The sequence below is a fragment of the Ursus maritimus genome, unplaced genomic scaffold (genome assembly GCF_017311325.1).
Source record: "Ursus maritimus isolate PB19 unplaced genomic scaffold, ASM1731132v1 scaffold_23, whole genome shotgun sequence".
NCBI classification, from domain to species: Eukaryota; Metazoa; Chordata; class Mammalia; order Carnivora; family Ursidae; genus Ursus; species Ursus maritimus.
This window is the reverse complement of record NW_024424786.1, coordinates 21,001,837-21,020,566: the sequence shown is the minus strand read 5'-3', so window position 1 is coordinate 21,020,566 and position 18,730 is coordinate 21,001,837. Positions and strand designations below refer to the sequence as shown.

The 18,730-nt window shown below is 46.2% G+C and overlaps 1 protein-coding gene across 1 annotated transcript in view; it reads left to right on the top strand.

The window, feature by feature from the left end:
- Positions 1-14,984, top strand: part of SLC1A2 (solute carrier family 1 member 2) — a 48,051-nt gene extending 33,067 nt beyond the window's left edge. Inside the window, exons 9-10 of the mRNA XM_008686803.2 lie at positions 11,297-11,528; positions 14,649-14,984. Of these exons, the coding sequence (XP_008685025.1) occupies positions 11,297-11,528; positions 14,649-14,720 (304 nt within the window). The 3' untranslated portion in view covers positions 14,721-14,984. The remainder of the gene's footprint in view (positions 1-11,296; positions 11,529-14,648) is intronic.
- Positions 14,985-18,730: the final 3,746 nt, after the last annotated feature.

Genomic DNA, 18,730 nt, shown 5'->3' with positions numbered 1-18,730 from the left:
ATCTTAAAAAAAGTGCAACATGCATATAAAAGGATAGTGATAGAAAGAGGCACCCATCCCAGTCAAGGATGGCAGGGCGGAAGGGAGGAATCAGGCAATAATGAACATGGCAACTGAATTTGCATGGGCACCATGTGCCAGCCACTGCACCAATCATTCTACAGCTTCCACTTTCTAACAACCTTGAAGGTTTGGTATTATTACTCTTGGTGTAGAGATGGGGAAACTGAGGTATAGGGAGGTAAGGTGACTTGAGAGTGAACAGAGATTTGACTCCGGTTTGGCTTGGTTTGGGAGGCCGCTACGTTCTTCATCATGGCCATATTCAAGCTTCTGAAGCCAGTGTTGGCTGAGCTGAATCATAACTGGCAAGTAGATGTAGGTGGAGGGGGAAACAGGGCATTCTAGTTAAGGCCAAGGCCGGCCTGTGCAAAGGCACCGAAGCCGCAAACAGTGTGGGGACTATGAGTGGTTTAGTAACACTGGAGCACGGAGTGGGAGGCAGGGAATGGCGACAGGTGGGGCAAAATGGATAGCCCGCACAGCCATGCAGGGAAGTTTGAACTTGACTGTGTCTACATAGCCCAGCTACCTTTCCCAGTATATTTACCAGGGAAGGGCATTTTCATAATGTAGGACACCCACTGCCCACTCCCAGGGAAGATCTAGCCAGATGGTCCCCGCGAGGGAGATGGGAGTCGATCTTTGCGAAGGGCCCACTTGGCCTCTGACATTCTGTGGGGTATACACTGATGCCTCCTGTCCAGTCTTGGAGTTACGCAACAGGGGCTGGGGGGTGCTGTTGGGTTCAATGTCAGGGGCACAGTGGTCCAAGGCCAAAGAGCCCGCACGTTTTTTAAAACTGCTCCACATGGCCATGGCAGTTTTTCTGACATCTGTTGGCATAGATTTTAAGAGCCAGAAGCCATCTTTAATGCACTTGAGTTTCCTGCATCTGAAACAACAGTTCCTTCCCCCTGCCTTTGCCCTTCCAAAGAGAGAAACATGCGCACGACTGAAGGGAAGGACATCTGGCAAGCGAGAAGGAAGACTGACCTCTCCACAGAGCTTGTCTGCTGTTAAGGTTTAGGTTAGAATGGAGAAGTGGCTCCCTGGACATAATCCGTGCACCTCAGGAGGGCTGCAAGGAAGGCCATGGATCTTCCTGACTGGCTCCTTCATCACCAGAGAAATGCTCTGAAAATACCTGTAGTGGAAAGGTGAAGAGTAAGTGAGATAGCCTCTTCTCTGTCTCTGCTAGTCTCTCTCAGGCGGTAGTAGGGGGTCCTCGGCGCTAGCTCAGTTGTTCTGGAAGCCTGTGCTGCTCCCCAGGGCAGACTTTCTCACAACGTCTGCTCAGACAAGGTGGTCATGGCGGCTGAGATCTGGCAGTGGTTTATGCGTGCAAGGTTTGGGAGGGAATGGGATGAAGGAGACAAAGGAGTGGGGTAGGCTTTGGTGGGAAGGAGGACAAAAGGGAAGTGAGGACATTGGCAATAGTTTAGGGTCAGCAGGAGCTCAATACATGTGTGCTAAATTTCACCGCAGAGTTGCTGTGTGATAACCAGGGGCCTTTCCACACAGGAAGAAGGACAGGGGAAGCTATTGAAATGAAATGTGCTTCCCCTGTGACTTTTGCTTCCTGAGTCCTCTGCCTCTCCTCGAACCCCCTGAAATGGTGTTATCGTGGAGCTACTCCTGCTTGTGTGTCTACGTTACCTCGTCTCTTCTTGGGCTTCTTTCTGAGGCCTGAAGTCCACCATTAGAGATTGACCTTTTTATAAATGATCATTATAGAGACTGCCTCCTGCCATGATCATGTAAATACCTCTCTTTGAGTGAAAAAAAAAAGGCACTGATACCATCTGGAAATGAAGAAAGGAAGCTGGTCCTTGGTGGATACCGCCATGTTCTTTCCATTCGGTAGTGATTAATCCCCAAAGAGCCCTAAGGAGTGTTTCCCAGATGACGAAACCAGGAATCAGAAGGGTTGAGTGTCTTGAGCTCGGCACAAGAGAGCTTGGGTGGTGAGGTCTGGTCCCTTTACCCCAGCTTCCTACTTACGACCCAGCAGAGCTAGCAGTGGGCAGAAGCAGAGAGACTCTGTCAGAAAGGTTTTAGGGAAGACAGACCTATTAGGGTCACCCCTGGTTCTACAGACCAACCAGGGAATTTTTCACTTGACCTGTTTTTTTCCTCCTCCCAAGATCAAAACAAAACAACAGAAAAAGCTTAAGTGGGGACAAATGGGGTACAGTCAAGGTCTCGGCTGCTCTGAGAACTCAAGCCCTCCAGCTCCAGTGGGTCAGCCACTGTGGGCCCTGGCCCTCTTGGCAGTCATTTCCTTCCAAGCCTGTTGGATAAGAGTCATTTCATGAACCATCCAAGACCCTGCCCGCTTCTGACCTAAATGTTAGCGAATGGAATAGGAGGGCTGGGTCCTCCCCATCACCCCACACCAGCGCTCACATGTTCCTACTTGCGCAGAGAGCAGGGCGTCCTAACTCCAGGGCGGGAGCGTGCCAGCAGAAGGGAGTTGGCTGAACCCAAAGATGATGATACATTTGGATTAAATATATTGATGAAACTGTATATGAGGAAACTCAATCCCAGGCTGGCGCTGGAAAGGAAGGAACAAATGAAGAGCTGTCCTCTGGTTCTGCGGTTGGGTCTTAGGTGCAGGGCCAGGGGTGGGGGGGCTCGTGTATCCAGAAAAAGGAAAGCAACCAGTCAGGAGCCCTGGATCTGAGCTCTGCCCTTACTCTTCGTAGGACTTTGAGCAAGTTGCTCTCTGGACTTGAGCTGTGTCATGTGAACAATGAGGATAATAATTTGTCAGTTTAAAAGCAGAGTCTAGACCCCATGCCCTTGAGTGCCCTTCTGGTTTTAAGACCTCGCCTAGGACTCTGCTGGTGATGGATGTTTGTATACAAACAAGCCTGAACGTTCCTTTGAAGAAGAGAAGAAAAAGGAAGGATAGAGGATCCTGGGAAAATGTGCACAGGGGTCTGTAGCTAGGTCAGGTCTGCTTTGAATTAGTAACGGTAGCACATTCTTTCTCACCAGCAAGTGGAGCTCTGGAAACACGCTCTTGGTCATGAGCTCCGTGGCCGTTGGGTGCCCGGTACATGTCAGTGGGGTTAGGGGGAAGGGTTGACATAGAGGTGTGGGGGGAGGCTGGCCCTTCCCTAGTAAAATAGTCGGTGGGGGGAAAGCAGAGAAAAAGAAAAGGTGAGGGGATTTTTTTTTTTCTTTTCTCTCCAGGCAAAGCTTGTAAGCTCTCATAACTCTAGCAATTTTTCAATTTAAAACCAAACAAAGCCTGCAGTGACATTTAATGTGCCACAGCGTTTGCCAGCTGCTGGAGACCGGCCAGCCTCATTACTGCCCGCCAAGCCCTGGATGCTTTTCAATGGGCAGGCTTGGCTGCTCTGTAAATGTCATGGTGAAAACCAAGATTCTGGGCCCTGAAAAATGCCGGAGTCCTCGAACACCGGATGGGCGGGGCTGGTAAAACCAGAACCTTCCCCAGGGTCCAAAAAGCCCTTTGTGTCAGGAATCCTTGGCAGATATTTGTAAGAGACCTTGCTGACACCCCTCGCAGAAGGAAGCAGGATGGAGTGAACACAGGGAGCCAGCACCAGGAAGAGGTAATAAATAACTGGGTCTGGCCACAGGTGGCAAAAGGAAAGCCAAAATATGGTGAAACCCAAGTGGATCTGTGACCCATTTATCAGATAAGATGGCCGGTGAAATCATTTCTGGGGACGCATTGACTGGCTGGGGGGTCGAGTTGAAATGGAACTTACTAGGAAGACTTTGCAGCCTCCGTCCTGCGGGGGGAGCTCTGAAGCTCCCTGTTAGCACACGTCCCTGGAGGGTAAGGAGCCGTGATGCTTAAGCTGGAGCATGTGCCCAGATCTCCTGGAGAGTCAGGAGCTCTGGGGTGGGGACCAAGAATTGGCATTGCCAGTGATGCTGAGGATGCAGTCCAGGGAGCTCACCTCCGGAAACCCCACAGATCAGAGATAGGAATGGGAGAGTAGGAGTCCCTGGTTATGGGTATATCAGCACCTCGATTCTCAGGGTCTGACTCACAACCCTGAGATCAAGACCTGAGCTGAAATCAAGAGTCAGACGCTTAACCGACTGGGCCAGCCAGGCGCCCCTCGATTCTTTTCTGAACACCTGTTGGGAGTTCCTGCATCCAGTCAATAAAAACGATGGAAAGGACTCAGGATACTGATAACTCATACTCAGCAAGTGCTCCTTAAATATTAGACAGTGTTCTAAGCATTTTATGTGGACCTGTTTAAAATTGCCCCAAATTATGAGGCAGCTAATGGTTTATCCCCATTTAACTGTTGAGGAAACGGAGGCTCAAGGAAAAGTAGCTTATCCCGATTTAGTGGACGTTGAATGGCTGAACTGGGATTCCAATCCAGACGATCTGGCTGTTCCTTGGGGGTCCAGGCCCATCAATCTGGGTTCTCGTTCTTTTATTAAAAGACACAGGCATGCATATATACACACACGTAACTGACTGAAGCCCCACTCCGTGTCTGGTGGAAGAGGAAACCAATTCCTACATCCGCCATAGCTCTGAAGATTCTGGGGGCTTATGTTTAAATCTGTGCTTTGATTTTGCAGCCCTATAGAATTCTTTCTATGTTACCCAGTCTGGAATGTGACCCTTTCCCCCTAAGTCCTTCCCTCCCCTGCCAAAGTGTCCCTGACTCGAGGCAGTGAAATTACAGATCAGGGGTGGGGTGGGGGTGGGGCTACCATTCTGCACAGCAAAATCATTTTTTAATATATTACAAAAGAAATATGGAAAAACAAGGGGAGGGGCAAAGCGCAGGAAAGTGATAAGCTGAAAAAGAGAAAATGTCCCTTTATCTACAACTGAATGTTGAGTTTTGTTTCACTGAAGTGATCACTGTTAATAATTTCAAGTAGCATGGAAACAATAATTTAATATGAGGCACCCCTTTTCTTTAAAAAAAAAAATCCTTTAGTACCCCCCGCCCCCCCGCCCAGGCTCCTCTCCCTGCTCTGTTTTTCCCTTCAGGCCCCGTGTCTCCGTGCCTTGCTGGGCCCCCTTCTCTCCATCTCTGTGTTCGCCCCCAGCAATCAGGACACCTCTCTGGTTTTTGTAGGCAAGGTAATTTGGGCTCTTTGTCTCTCCCTTCTCCTCCTTCCACATCTTGCCCTGGCCCTAACTCTTCACCACCAAGACAGCCAGCCAGCCAGACATCTGCTCAACAAAAGAGGGTTCTCTTTCTAGAGTTTGTCTGCCCTCTTTAACAATCCATCCCTGCCCCCGCCCCCAACAGGCCTGCTCCCCCACCTCCCCCCACCCTGCCCATGTCATGAACCAATACCACATGGTATGAGCCCTCAAAGAGCTGGTGGTCTAGTAACAGGGACAGACGTGGTCAAAAATTCCAGCCAAGTGGTGCTAAGTGCAAAAAGAGGAATGCACAAGACTTGGTGGGGGAACAAAAGAGGAAGTGGTCTACCCCCCTTTTCATTTGGACTCCTGATGGTGATGATGGTGGTGATGATGATGGTGGTGGTGGTGGTGGGGAGGAGGAGGAGGAGGAAGAGGAAGAACCAGCTGGGTTGGTGTCTGGCACTCTGTCAGGCCTTTTATACGCAGAGTTTGGCAGAGGACCTCGTGATGACAAGCGCCCAGGACACAGGAGCTGTTACTGTCTTCTCACCGTGCTTGGAAGGAGGGGTTACTTTCCATAGCTTACACATGAGAAAGCTGAGCAGGAAAAGCAACGTCCCTTGCCCTCCTGGAGCCTAGATGCAATCCAGGCTCCCACCCAAAGCTCACACTCTTAACCAATGCTTTGGTGGGCCCTCCTTCCCTTCTCAACCCCGTGTGCTTTAGCCCTTGGATGCTTCGGGTTGTGCCAGTCTTCTTAGGCCTGGGGCCTCGGGTGACCCGTCTGCCACACGGTGCACCCTGCACTCTAAGAGGCAGACGTGATGGTTTGTGTCTATAAATGCTAAGTTGGATTATAGGAAGTTACCAATACTGGGCCTTCGGGGACTTATAGAAACCGCCATTTCATATGGTTCGGCCCAATACCAGGAACCAGATGCATTTTGGGTGACCCTGCCATCTTGGCTCTGTGATTTCATGAGAACTGGGACTTCCAGACAATTCTAACACCCTCCTGCCAGAGGATGGAGGTCAAGAGATAGAAAAGAGACTGGGGCGCCTGGGTGGCACAGCGGTTAAGCGCCTGCCTTCGGCTCAGGGCGTGATCCTGGCGTTATGGGATCGAGCCCCACATCAGGCTCTTCCGCTATGAGCCTGCTTCTTCCTCTCCCACTCCCCCTGCTTGTGTTCCCTCTCTTGCTGGCTGTCTCTATCTCTGTCGAATAAGTAAATAAAATCTTTAAAAAAAAAAAAAAGAGATAGAAAAGAGAGAGAGCACTGGGCAATTGCCTTTCTCCCAGGGAACCAGACCAGGTGTCTCAGTGTGAATAAGTAAGGCAAGCCCCTCTCTCGTCTTTGGTTCCTGCTGGCCCCAAAGTCATGGCATCTGTAGTGGTTCCCATTCAGTGAAAGATTCTGACCTCACCTCTGTCTCCTTTTCACACTTCTGACACACGGTGTCCAGACTCAAGGATAGCACCACGCACTGTAAAATGCTTTTTACCAAGTAGACTTGAAGCACTTAAGGTCACCAGGGTTTCCTGAACAGTCAGGACTGCTTGTGAGACAAAATGAAAGTGTTTGCCTGTGGAGAAATTTCCACATGTGAACCGTAAACTCCCATATCCTGCTTTGGGCCAGACTTGGACTTCCCCAGAGTTGGTCAGACATTCCCCCGGCAGCCTCAGCAGCAAACCAAAAATGCTATGTCCTGCCTCCCTCCATCTTCCCTCCCCTCCCTTCACCTTCTCAGTCAGTTGTCTTGACTAAGTTGATAACAAATAATGTCTCCACTTGTTCTTTCTCATTCCATTTTCTACCCATGGTCAGCTGGCTTCTCTCTCTGCCTCTGGCTTGTAACTGCCCTGGCCAGATCAGTAATGGCCTCTTTTGTCGCTAAAACCAAGGGGCACTTTTTCTTTTCTTACCTGACCTCTGGGCAGTAATTGGCATTGTCCACCACACCCTTATTTTTGAAACATGCTTCCCTCAGACTCTTCCATTTTTCTTCCACCTTTGCAGACACTGATGCCTGTGCCCATTCCTTCCATGTTGGTCATCCTTGGGGTCCTAGACAAGACCGTCTGCTCTTCGCACTCTACATTCCCTCCAAGGATGAACCAAGCACACCTGTGTCATCCACCCATGGCCTCTTTCAGTGCCTACTCCTAACTCACCACCTGCAGCCCAGTCGTCTCTCCTGATCTTTAGTCCATATTCCCAGCCACTCGTAGGACATCTCTACTTTGCAGGCTCCCAAATCTCAGACCCAGTATGTTCAAGTTGACATGAGAACCTCCCTCACCCCAACCTGTCATATCCCGTACATACGGTGGCACTGTCCCCTGGTTGCCCAAACCAGAAACCTGAGAGGAACCCTTGCCTCTTTTCTCGTTTATTCTCTATAACCAATCAGACCTCAAGTCCTGTAATTCTGTCTCCTAAACTTCCACCACATCTTCACTAAGTGGATTTTGCTCTTTCAGCCTTGCCCTCCTTCAGACCCTTCTTCATACTGGAACAAGCGTGGTCTTGCTTTTCAGCGGCTCCTCATCAGCCTTGGGATAAGGCCTTGACTCTTGAACTTGGCTGATGAGGCCATACGTGATTTGGTCAGTTCTTACCTTCTGCCTCTCATTACACTCATTTGCTTCCTGAATGCTCTTAGGTGCTCTTAGCCCCTCAATTTCACAGTATTTATTTCTTCTCTGTAGCTCATTGTCTTGGACTTATCCTTAGGACCTAACTTGAGATACTTCTCGAGTCTTTCCTGGGGCCAAGTGTAGATAAAATGTCCTACCTACAAAATCCCATAGCACCCAGCACTTATTCCTCTTAGAACATTTATCTCGCTCTATGGGGGACACAGACAAGTAAAGAGAGTGTGGGTTCTAGGGGGAAGAGGGAGCATAGGAAGGGCCTTTTCTTGTTCTTTGGTGCCCGGGCACTGGACATACTGCCCTGCACACACTAAGATTCTCGTTGTACATCTGTTGAATGAATGGACGAGCTACCAAAGAACTCAGCAAGTATTAGAGTCTGTGTTCTCTTCTTATTTCCACATAGCCATTTGGATGCTCACGTGCTCTTGCAATCTTTAATGAGTACCTAAGGCATGCCGAATATTTCTCTCATTTTATTTAACCTTTGCGATATCCTGTGAGGTCAAGATGAGCCCCATTCCATATTTCATGCTCAGGTGAGAGGTGATTCGCTGTAGGCAAAAGAGGCAGAAGATCGGGTTAGGGTTCTAGCCCTAAGCCCAGGGCCCTTCCCATCTTGATTTTGATGTCAAATATCAGTATTCTTTGAGTCTGTGCAATTCTGTCTTCTATTCATTCCTCGCCTGATAGCTATTTCCTCTGATCAGGGTTCGTTTTCAAATTCAAGGAGATCTGAGGGTATGGAAGAGATATTCTATGTCAAACCCTTGGTTCAGTGGCTGCTCTGGAGAGTTGGGATTTGATGTCAGAGAAGGTCAAGGATTGAGGAAGTGAGAGTTTGTAGACTTATATCACCCATTTGGGTGGCAATGGATTTATTAAACTGAAAAAGTCACTAATCCTTGAGCGTAGTATCTTGTGCTTTTGCCTATATGATAGAGGTTTGAGGGATGGCTATTCCCAAAAGGGGAAGGAGCCAGCGTATAATGAATATCCACGGTGGGTCAGGAACTGGTTTTATCTTCTTGAAAACCTATAAAATAGGTATTGTGCCTGCATGAGAAAAATTCTGGTAGAGGAAGTGACCCAGGTTATGCAGTTAGTAAGTGGCTGAGCTAGTTTCAAAATCAGACCTGTCTGGCTCCCAGACAGTCGGCATCACGTGGCAGACGGTGGATTCTGGACCCTGCCTGTGCTCAAATTTGGTTCTATGACTGTATTAGGATGTGTGACTTTGCAAAGCCACTTGATCTCTCTAAACCTCAGAGTTTTCATTTCTTAAGTGAGGATAATAATACTTCTTATAGCAGTGTGGTAAGGATTTAACAAGGTAATATCTGTGAAGCATATTCCATACAGATTAAATGTGGTATGTCAGCCACCATCATCCTCATCACCATCACCACCATCGCCATCGCCACCACTACCGCCTTCGTTCCTTCTACTTGCCAATAAGGTAGATCCTTCTGCGCCATGATATAAATGGGTGCTCAGAGAATTCCTCTGGAAGACTTGAGTGCTCTTCGGAATTTAACAACTGGTCAAGGATGTTGGGTGCATGGCTTAGGACACACGCCAGGAGGGATTGAAAGTATAGATGAAAAACAACAAAGGAGACCACAGCTATGTGATGGACAAGTAACTCAGCTGGTTGGCTGGCAGCGCTACCATAGGAATTGTCCTGCAAATAGGGTTAATGTTTTTAGGGGGAGATAGTAGCTTAACTCGGCATGTTTGGGCATTCTACCTAGTTGCTGCCAAAAGCATATTTAAATAGACTTGGTAAGATTTATAGTAATATTTAAAGTACTCATCATGGAATAACTAATGTTTTGTGAGCTCTTGCTAAATGTCTCAGAGAATTCTGTGCTAAGCCCTTTGTTTTCTTATTTAATCTTTGCAACAACCCAATGTAGTGGACATTTTTATTATTTTGATTTTACAGAGGAGGCCACTAAGATCCACAGGTAAATGTTAAGTGTGATCAGCGTTGTCCAACCAGAAGGAAAAGCTGGTATTTGGACCCAAGTCAGGCTCTCTCCAGAGTCTATACTTCTTAACTATCATCATGTTTACCTTCCCATCCCCCACACTGGGGCTTCTTACCAGTCTCAGCTTCAGGTGCCTAATTTTGTGGAGGACCCCAAGACCCAGACCTATCCCCCTGAGGCTGACTTCCAAAGCGGAAGGGAGGAGAAGAGCATTCTTAGATGGAGATAGGGCCCTGAGAGTTGAAGTCGGTTCCGATCTTGATTTTTGCCTGGGGAAATTTTCCCGCTTGAAACCAGAGGCTAGCCGCCCATAAGCTCCTCCTGGTGCAGCTTCATTTCTCTAATGAGAGATAGATTTAATAGTAGCAACTAGAATTTATTTTAGGCCTTTGTTCTAAGAACCAGTTAAGACTTCCACTTTGCCTTGAACTAATTCTAGTATCCTTGTATTTTTTTGAATTAAGCCTAGAGTGTCCTGGACTAAGATGTCTTAGCAGCATTTTTGCCTAAATTCTTTCTTTTTTTGAAAAAAAGAGTGTGATTTTCCAGCATTCTTCTCTTTCAGACTTTGAGTATCTCATACACATGGTTAAAAGGACTCTTTATACCGATTTGCACTAATGGACAAGAGAACACGACTTACTCCTAAGACGTTAGTTTTCCCGGTGCTGACTTTCTAAGAGGGAGAGTTCTGGACCATCTGGTTTTTTTCAAATCAGAACTTGGGAAACAAGATTTGAGGAAGGGTTTTTCCTAATACTTCCTGGTTCAAGAGGCACTCTGGGAGATTTAGGTTTTTTAGGTTAACAGAGAGAGCATGACAAAGTATTCTTGTTTTTCCAGGACACACAGTCACGGCGCATATTGGTCAAGGAGAAAATTGTGGCTGGGTTTCTCACCCATCAGCTGCACCTATGTATATATATGTGTCAGGGGAAGAGTGAGGTGCAGAGGGAAAGGCGGTGTTAGTTTCAATCCTTACAAAGAGATGAATTTTCTATCACAGGAGAATTCACAGGTAGAATTAATAAGTAACATGAGTGGAGGTAATCTGGAGTCTCTGAAGAATGGTTTAAATCAAGAGGAATTTCTGGAAACAGCTGGCAGTGTCTGGAGCCTGGGTGCAAATTCTGAGATCCGAGAACTCTTTGCCTCCAACTCTTCCTTCTCTCCTTTTTCTTTGCAATTGTTTATTGAGTTTTTACCATCCATCAGACATTTTGCTAAGCCTTTTATGTACATGATCTCATTTAATTTTCATGCAAGTTGATGAGACATATGATTGTTATCTCCAGTTGACCAACAAGGAAAGCAAGGCTCATAAAGGTTAAGTAACTTGCCGCAGATCAGGCAGAGGCAAAAGTAGAGCCAGAACTCAATCCCAGGTTTCTCTGGTTCTAGACCTTGACCTCTTGACCACCATGTCACTGCTCCTTCACTAAACATTTTCTGTTCTTTGTTCCCAGGGACAGGATGAGAACTTCAGTCAATGTTGTGGGGGACTCTTTTGGGGCTGGGATTGTCTATCACCTCTCCAAGTCTGAGCTGGATACTATTGACTCCCAGCATCGAGTGCATGAAGATATTGAAATGACCAAGACTCAGTCCATTTATGATGACGTGAAGAACCACAGGGAAAGCAACTCTAATCAATGTGTCTATGCCGCACACAACTCTGTCATAGCAGATGAGTGCAAGGTAGCTTTCCCTTTCATGGATATTGAGACCTGTATATAATAGTGCATGCTCCATTTCCTAAGACAAGCACAAAAATCCCTGCATGTATTATTGTCACATTTATATCTCTGAAGAATCATGTAACCCAAGCTTCTGTGAGTCCCAGATCATCTAACTCTGTGTCTAACGTGGCAGGAAATCATCAGGTCTAACAGTGAGAGAGCCAATCAGTTGCTTGGTTCGTCCATGTGATGTAAAACAATCATTCTGATCTCCCCCCATCCAACCACTCCACAAATTTGATTGGTTTTCTTGAGCATTTTGCCGAAGGATTTGTGATTTCTAAGGCTTTCAAATATTTTGAAGTATTTGCTGGATTTTATTCCTTGAATGAAACACCAAGAGAAAGACCCAGAATCACTTAATTTACATAGCATAACTATTCCTTCTTGCTGTGTGTTACATACTGGTCAAAAATATGCCCACCCAACTTTGTGCAACCATCTTTCTCTTAATAATTTTGTGGGAAGGTGAGTTTCGAACTGGCAGTCACTTTGCTCCAAGAATGGGGAAGCTATTTCAAGGAAAGGATAACCGTCCTTCAGGACAATTGTCCATAGACACTACATTTCTCACAGTGGCAGCACCGTCTTTCCTGAAGCATGGATGTTCTGGACTCTTTCACAAGCTGCTGGGTGCTTAGTCTTCAAGCTTGATGGGCTCTGTCTAGCCTTCGTTGTAACTAACTTGACATTGTCAAAGACAGAGTGTCATGACCAGAGTGAGGCAAACTTGGAAAAACCCTGGCAGGTGAGCAGAGCCGACTCTGGGGGGATCAGTTACTAATATGGTTCCAGGCAGCAACTGAGGGCAATCTGTATCAGATTTCTCATACCTTTTTGACACCTGTTGACAAGGTCTCGTTTAATAGTTAATTTCTTCCTGGGTTACTTATGGGTCATTCCAAATATCCGCCATGGCTTCTGCCAGACAATTAAAGTAACACAGAAGTGATTCTCTTTCCTGGACTATAACATAGGTCCAGAAGTCTAATGGACCAGCAACAGTCTTTTGCTTATCCCTATACCATGCCTCTATACCAGGTCCATGTGTGGGTGAGCAAGGCTCTGGTACAAATTAAGAAAGGACTCACCCATCAAGTGACAACTGCAAAAATTAACTGACTCAGTGAAAATGATTCATATTATTAGAAATTCAGATGTACCTAAAGCACATATTCCATTCTCCTGGAAAGTTCGTGTTTCCCACGTCTAAACGAATGTGCTAAATTCTTCCCCATCAGAGTGTTAGTTTGGGTCAACAAGGGTCCACATCCCCGTGGAATGGCTCTATGCTCTATTCAGCAAGTATTCATGGTGTGCCTTGTGGGGTTCAGGTGAGCACCGCCATCTCAATCCTATGACCTCCTGTATGTTGATCATTCATCAAATGTTTATCGAGTGCCCATGATCTGCAAAGCCCTGAAATGGACAACGGAGGACAGCAAAGCGAATGTACAATTTTATAGTAAAGATAAGGCTTAAATCTCCTTCTGATCCCTTCTCTGTCTCACTCTACTTAAACAACAAGATGGGAGACATCAATGCTTCCTACCAGCTCCCCCTCCTTCTTGCTTTTCTATTACCCAGGTGGTTGGAGGAGAGAGAGATGGGATGGACTGGGGAGTGGAGCCCCGGCTTCCTTGAACCCAGCCAGTAAAAGAAAGAAATGCTACATAGAAAAGCTGCTGTCCCGGCCACTTTGGAAACAGAGACCCCAGTGTTCAACCATGAGGACAACAGCAGGGCACCACCCCCAAGTGCTGCCTGGGGTCCCGGAGGCACTTAAACGTGATTTATAATTTTGCACAGCTATTGATCTGGTCCATCACCGAAAGCCACACAGGCACATTCACGGTCGGAGTGACCAGGCAGCTTTCTCCAGGCAGATGATTTGCTCCTGGCAGTCTTCCCTGACAGTTCACCAAAGGGGAACCAAATTTGCTGCAGCTCTGGTCAAAACGTTAAGCACCTCAAGCATCGTGGCGTCACGTTGGCCTCTTCTGTTTCCGAACTCTTGCCTTGTCACCGTAGTTTGAAGTTATGTGGGAACTTTTTTGATTTTAATCGGAGTAACTGCATGTGGGGTGGTCATGGCTTGTTGCATGGTTTTTCTAGAAAGACACGGGGGCCTGCCGGGGATCGGAGGAGGAATGAATAGCTTTTATTTTCATGCGCTTGGTTTGGTTTTCTGTCCCTAGCATGTTGTGTGTGTTCCTAACGCATGCGTTTCACTTCCACTCGGGTAAGAAGAAGGTCAGATTTCTTTCCAACATTGCCGCATTTGTCGTGTCTCCATATCCTAACGCTTCCATAAATCCAGTCTCTCCATTATGTGGAATATCAGTCGTGGGTTTAAGTTTGCACATGACGTTGAGGACAGACAGATGGAAGGTAAGCTAGGAAACGATTTAGAAGCGGAGGGGAACACCTCCCGTTCGGTGTAAGGGTTCAGTTCGCTGAGAGCCAGGGAAGCCCTAATACAGACAGTCTGCTGGTGATACCCGATTATGAAATGTCTGCATTGAAATCATTTAAGTGCGCTTGTCACCGATCTCTGGCCTTTCATCCTTTCTTCTCTTTCTCATGTTTAAAGCCTGGATAGCTTATTCGGTATCCAGGCCCTCGCGATTTCTGATTTTGCAACTGGGCGCGTATAAACCGACCTGGCCTCCTTGGAACTGAACCTTTCACACGCATGTGTAGAGCTAGCTGTGGGGTTCTGGGGGGTTTCTCTGGTTGTATGGAGTGGCACAAGACACTGTTTCCTTAAGGACTGCATTCTTAGATGACGGATGGGTCCATGTGTAGTTTGACACCCTAAAAGCATAGAAGTTATCCCCCAAACGGCATACTATGTCGAGCTCCTCCATACTCCCCAAGGCAAATGTGGACTTTTCAATATTTAGAAATCCACGTTGAAAAGCAAGACGGGCTCCAAATCCAGTGGGAGAGAATGACATTGAAAACTAATACGGAAGTCGTGTAGCGTAATTTGGATCTGGTGTTCCTCCGCATAACCCGTGGGGTGGTTTTCTGGTTCGGGGCCTGTAAGTTGGTTGCTGATGATAATTATTTTCAGGTGACTCTGGCAGCCAACGGAAAGTCCGCCGACTGCGGAGTCGAGGAGGAACCGTGGAAACGTGAAAAATAAGGATATGGCTCTCAGCAAATTTTTGAACAAACTCCCCAGCGTATCGTATGGTAAAAAAGAGAATATACACAAGCTGTCTTTAAAAAGGAAAAAAAAATGCATCTATTTCTGTGTTTACTTAATCTGTTAGCCGAGGCTTCGAGGATCTGTTGTTGTCAGTGACAGGCACGGTGCTGTGTCTTTGCCAAGTGATGCTTTGTTACTGCCTCATGTTCTCACCTGTATTACTGTCTGAACGGAGGCTGCTGCAGGAATCCGTTTGAATTGAAGACACATTCTTGCCAGCTTCCCTTTGCTCTCTAAATGCAGAGCTGCGGATGCTCTTTCCCAGGGGCCACGACTAAAGCCATGTGGTACGCTCCGGGGACTTGGGATAACGAGCAGACACTCAGTGTGTGATTCCTTCAAGGGTCCTCCGTGCTTCTGCTTTGTTACGCACAAGACATTCTGTTAGAAGCCTCTAGATGTAATTCTCTTGAAATGTCTTGTAGAGTTTGCCCACGTGTTGATTAAAAGCAAATCCCTGTCTTCGGGAACTCGGAGAACCTACCTTCTGTATACTCTTCCAACTAATTATTTCAAAGAGAATGGTAGTGGGAACCGTGCTCTTCAAGGCAGCTGATTACGGAACCCACTGAGTTTCTGCTCTGCCCTAGCCAGTCTGGGGAAATAACTCTTGACATTTCAAAGTAGGTTTCATAATTTGCTCTCAATTTGATAATGGATTAAGATGTAATTTGCATGTAGCCGCTGTACATATTGACAAAAGTAAGAGAGCACAGCCAACGTAAACTTTAACCAGATTCAGATATTCAAATTCGTTTGTGTTCAGTTTGCATTCACCTGGCATAGTGAAATCAAGTGAGATGACTTGATCTATGCTTTACTTTCTTTGTTGCAGCCGTAAAATTCTTCTTTGGATTTCTAACAAAAAAAGACATTTTTAATACCCCAATTATTCCAGTTACAGTCTCATTAACTTGAAAAGGCCTAATCATTCTTCTCTCTTCACACGTGGAGGACAGTTGCGTTGGCTGTGTCTCCTTTAATATCATCTCTCGATAAAAAACAAAACACTGTCATTGATCTAACGTGTAGAAAGCCTTCTGTTGTATTCTATCAAAGCACATAAAACTAGTTACAGGGCACAGCTGAAAGCAGAGCCAGTCTGCTTCCCCAGTCTTCTCTGTAGCAAGGAACAGGAAACAAACATGTGCAAAATCCTATAAAGGTGACATTCCTACGGCAAAGTCAAGGCAGCCTTGAGCCATGAAATGGGAGCAAATGATGGCTCCTGACAGCTTCGCAGATGGCATCTTCAAGGCTGTCATGGTTGGAGGGAGTGAATAATATAAGTGGATTAGCACCGTGCCTTGTATGCCATAGGCACCCAACGAATCCTGATGACGGATCGTGCAAGCTAAACTTGTCAGTTACTCTACTATCATTTTCTGTTGAATAACTCACAGTATTTTCCTAAGGTTGCAGGCTTCGGGAGTTTGCTGGGAACTTGAACATGAATCACTGGGAAATCAAGTGCATTTGGTGGACTGTGAGGAGCGTGTAGAACCTTGGTCCACACGTAGGAGTCAGGTGGTCATCAGAGACCAGCAGACGGGTGCCGGGGTACGCACAAATAGTGGTAGGATCCCAATGCTCTGAGGAGAGGTCATGTATAGACATCGCATGTCCTTTAGTACCTATTCCTGGTGACTTTTCTCTTCCAAACCAGACACCTTGGGAACATACAAGAGACATAAGAGTCCAACTGCTTTTGTCTCTCAAACCCTCGTTATTTTTGGATAAGGATCACTATTGAGCAGTATTAAGCAGCTTTTTGCCTTTTTTTCTTTTTAATGTCATTGGTCTTCATTTTCCTTAGATAGTTAGCTGGGTGGCCAAGGACGTGTTGAAATGTAGTAGTGGACAGTGCATCCTTTACAGCAGATATTGTGGGTCAAGGGGACAGTTCCTGGATTTAGCTGTGAAACTGTTACAGATCGTCTTTAAGTGGTGCTCCCAAGAGCTTTTGGATGGTGAAGAGAAGGATCTAGCTAAGGCGCTGAGGGGTTTGTGGGTTTTGCTGTTGAAGGCCAGCTTAGCACTTGTACACGCTGACATGTTTCTCAAAAGAGTGGTCTCGGGATCATCTTCCTAAGACTCTGCCTCAATGTCTTCTTCTCGCTTTGCTTTGTCTTCCTAGTTACCCTATACATATATAAGGTAGGACAGAGTGTTCAGAAGAAACAGGTGTACAGCTTAACAAAACAGGTTTTTCTGGTTTTAGACTACATGTAATAAGTTTCACGAGAACATACTTAGGAAATCACATTCATCTGGAAATTCACATCATATTAAAAATGAATAATCTGTCAAATTCAGGACTAACCCAAAAATCCAGGATGTGTGTCGAGCTGATGTATGACTGTGTTCTCTATTTTTTTTAGGTCTCATTCATTCTTCTTATGCCATGCCCATTTGGGCTTTCCTTGGCCAGCATGAGTGCCATAAACAGAACAAACAGATCCAGAGTATACCTCTAAGAACCTTTTTCTAAATAAGATACGTATAATCTTTCCGTTATATGCACAGATTTATATTAATAGGTTCAACACAGATATAAAGCTTGTAACAGTCCATTAATAGTTGATGATGCGTAAGTTGTATTCAGACACAGCAGGCCAGATCCATACCCCACATCCTATAGGGTCTGTAAGTCAGGGCTTTGGCAACACCATTGTGTTACAGACGTAATCACTCTTTTTAGGAATCTGAATCATTTTGAGAGAAAATCAACTAAGCAGACTTTCGTCTCCCCTTTATAATTTTTGCCCACTGGGAAACCCAAGGAGAATCACCATTTGATTACCAACTACAATTCTATGAGCCAAATCTAATCAGCAGGAAGAACGGCTTCTCTCTCGAGCTGAGGCTTTACCGTAGATCTTTGAGGATGTGCTTGCCATGCAGAGCGTCAGAGAATCAAGGCAATCGTCTAGACACATCGATCTTCAGTACAGGTCTTCAGGTAATAAGATCTGAACCAAGCAGATGTCAGATTCAGATCTTTATTTCCTCCTGGGTGTGGAAGCACAGTCTGTAGTCTCACTGTCTGCAGAAGTTACCTTGTCCGGTAAAAGACAAGTATTAGCTTCTCCTCTGCAACTACTGGTCAGCCGAAAGAAAGGGTGCCAAATGCCTCACTCCTGGATTTAGACTGGTGGGAACTGAGAAGGGCTTAGGGGAAATTCAATTTATGGGGAGATGTATTCCTGGTAGGAAATATCAGGAATCCCCATGACTGTGTAGAGGGCCTCAGGTCATTTCCAACCTTGCATGGGGAAGTACGTTACGTGCAAGTGTATCTAGTCAAGAGACCCTTCTGGAGTTGGGTAACTCATCTACGGGCTCCCTGAAAGGAAACCCAATCCTGCCAGGTTTTTGTAAATACCACACTTCCTTTTGTTCTCAATAGCAAACGTTATGGTACAATATTTCACTCTTATCAGAATCAAGGAATCTGTGCTAGATTTTCCCATGAAATACAGCATTAAGTCCAAATAAGTACACACGTGCTCAGAGAGAATTTCTCCTTGGTTCAGACTCTCGATGAGAAGGACTTTGCAGCTCTTGCGTGGCTTGATGGCCAAAAGCGCTCTGTAGTTGCACCCAATGGAGGTGGCTCTTCTTCCCTGCTTTGTGATTCTTGGGGCCATACTGTTGTCTAGATTGCTGGTTTCGCTTTCCTTATTCTCCAGATAAATTCATTCCAAGGCAAGAAAAAGGACCAATGAGATTTCTTCAGATATTGTAATACCCACTCTTGGAATATTAGGGTCACGCTGAGTGTAGTCTTCGTCCCCTTCACCTGTTCCACCCATCGCCCACCCGCCTCTCCTCTGGCATCCAGCAGTTTGTTCTCTGTATTCAAGAGTCTGGCTTTTTTGTTTGTCTCTTTTTATCTTTGTTCATTTGTTTTGTTTCATAGATTCCACATAGGAGTGAAATCA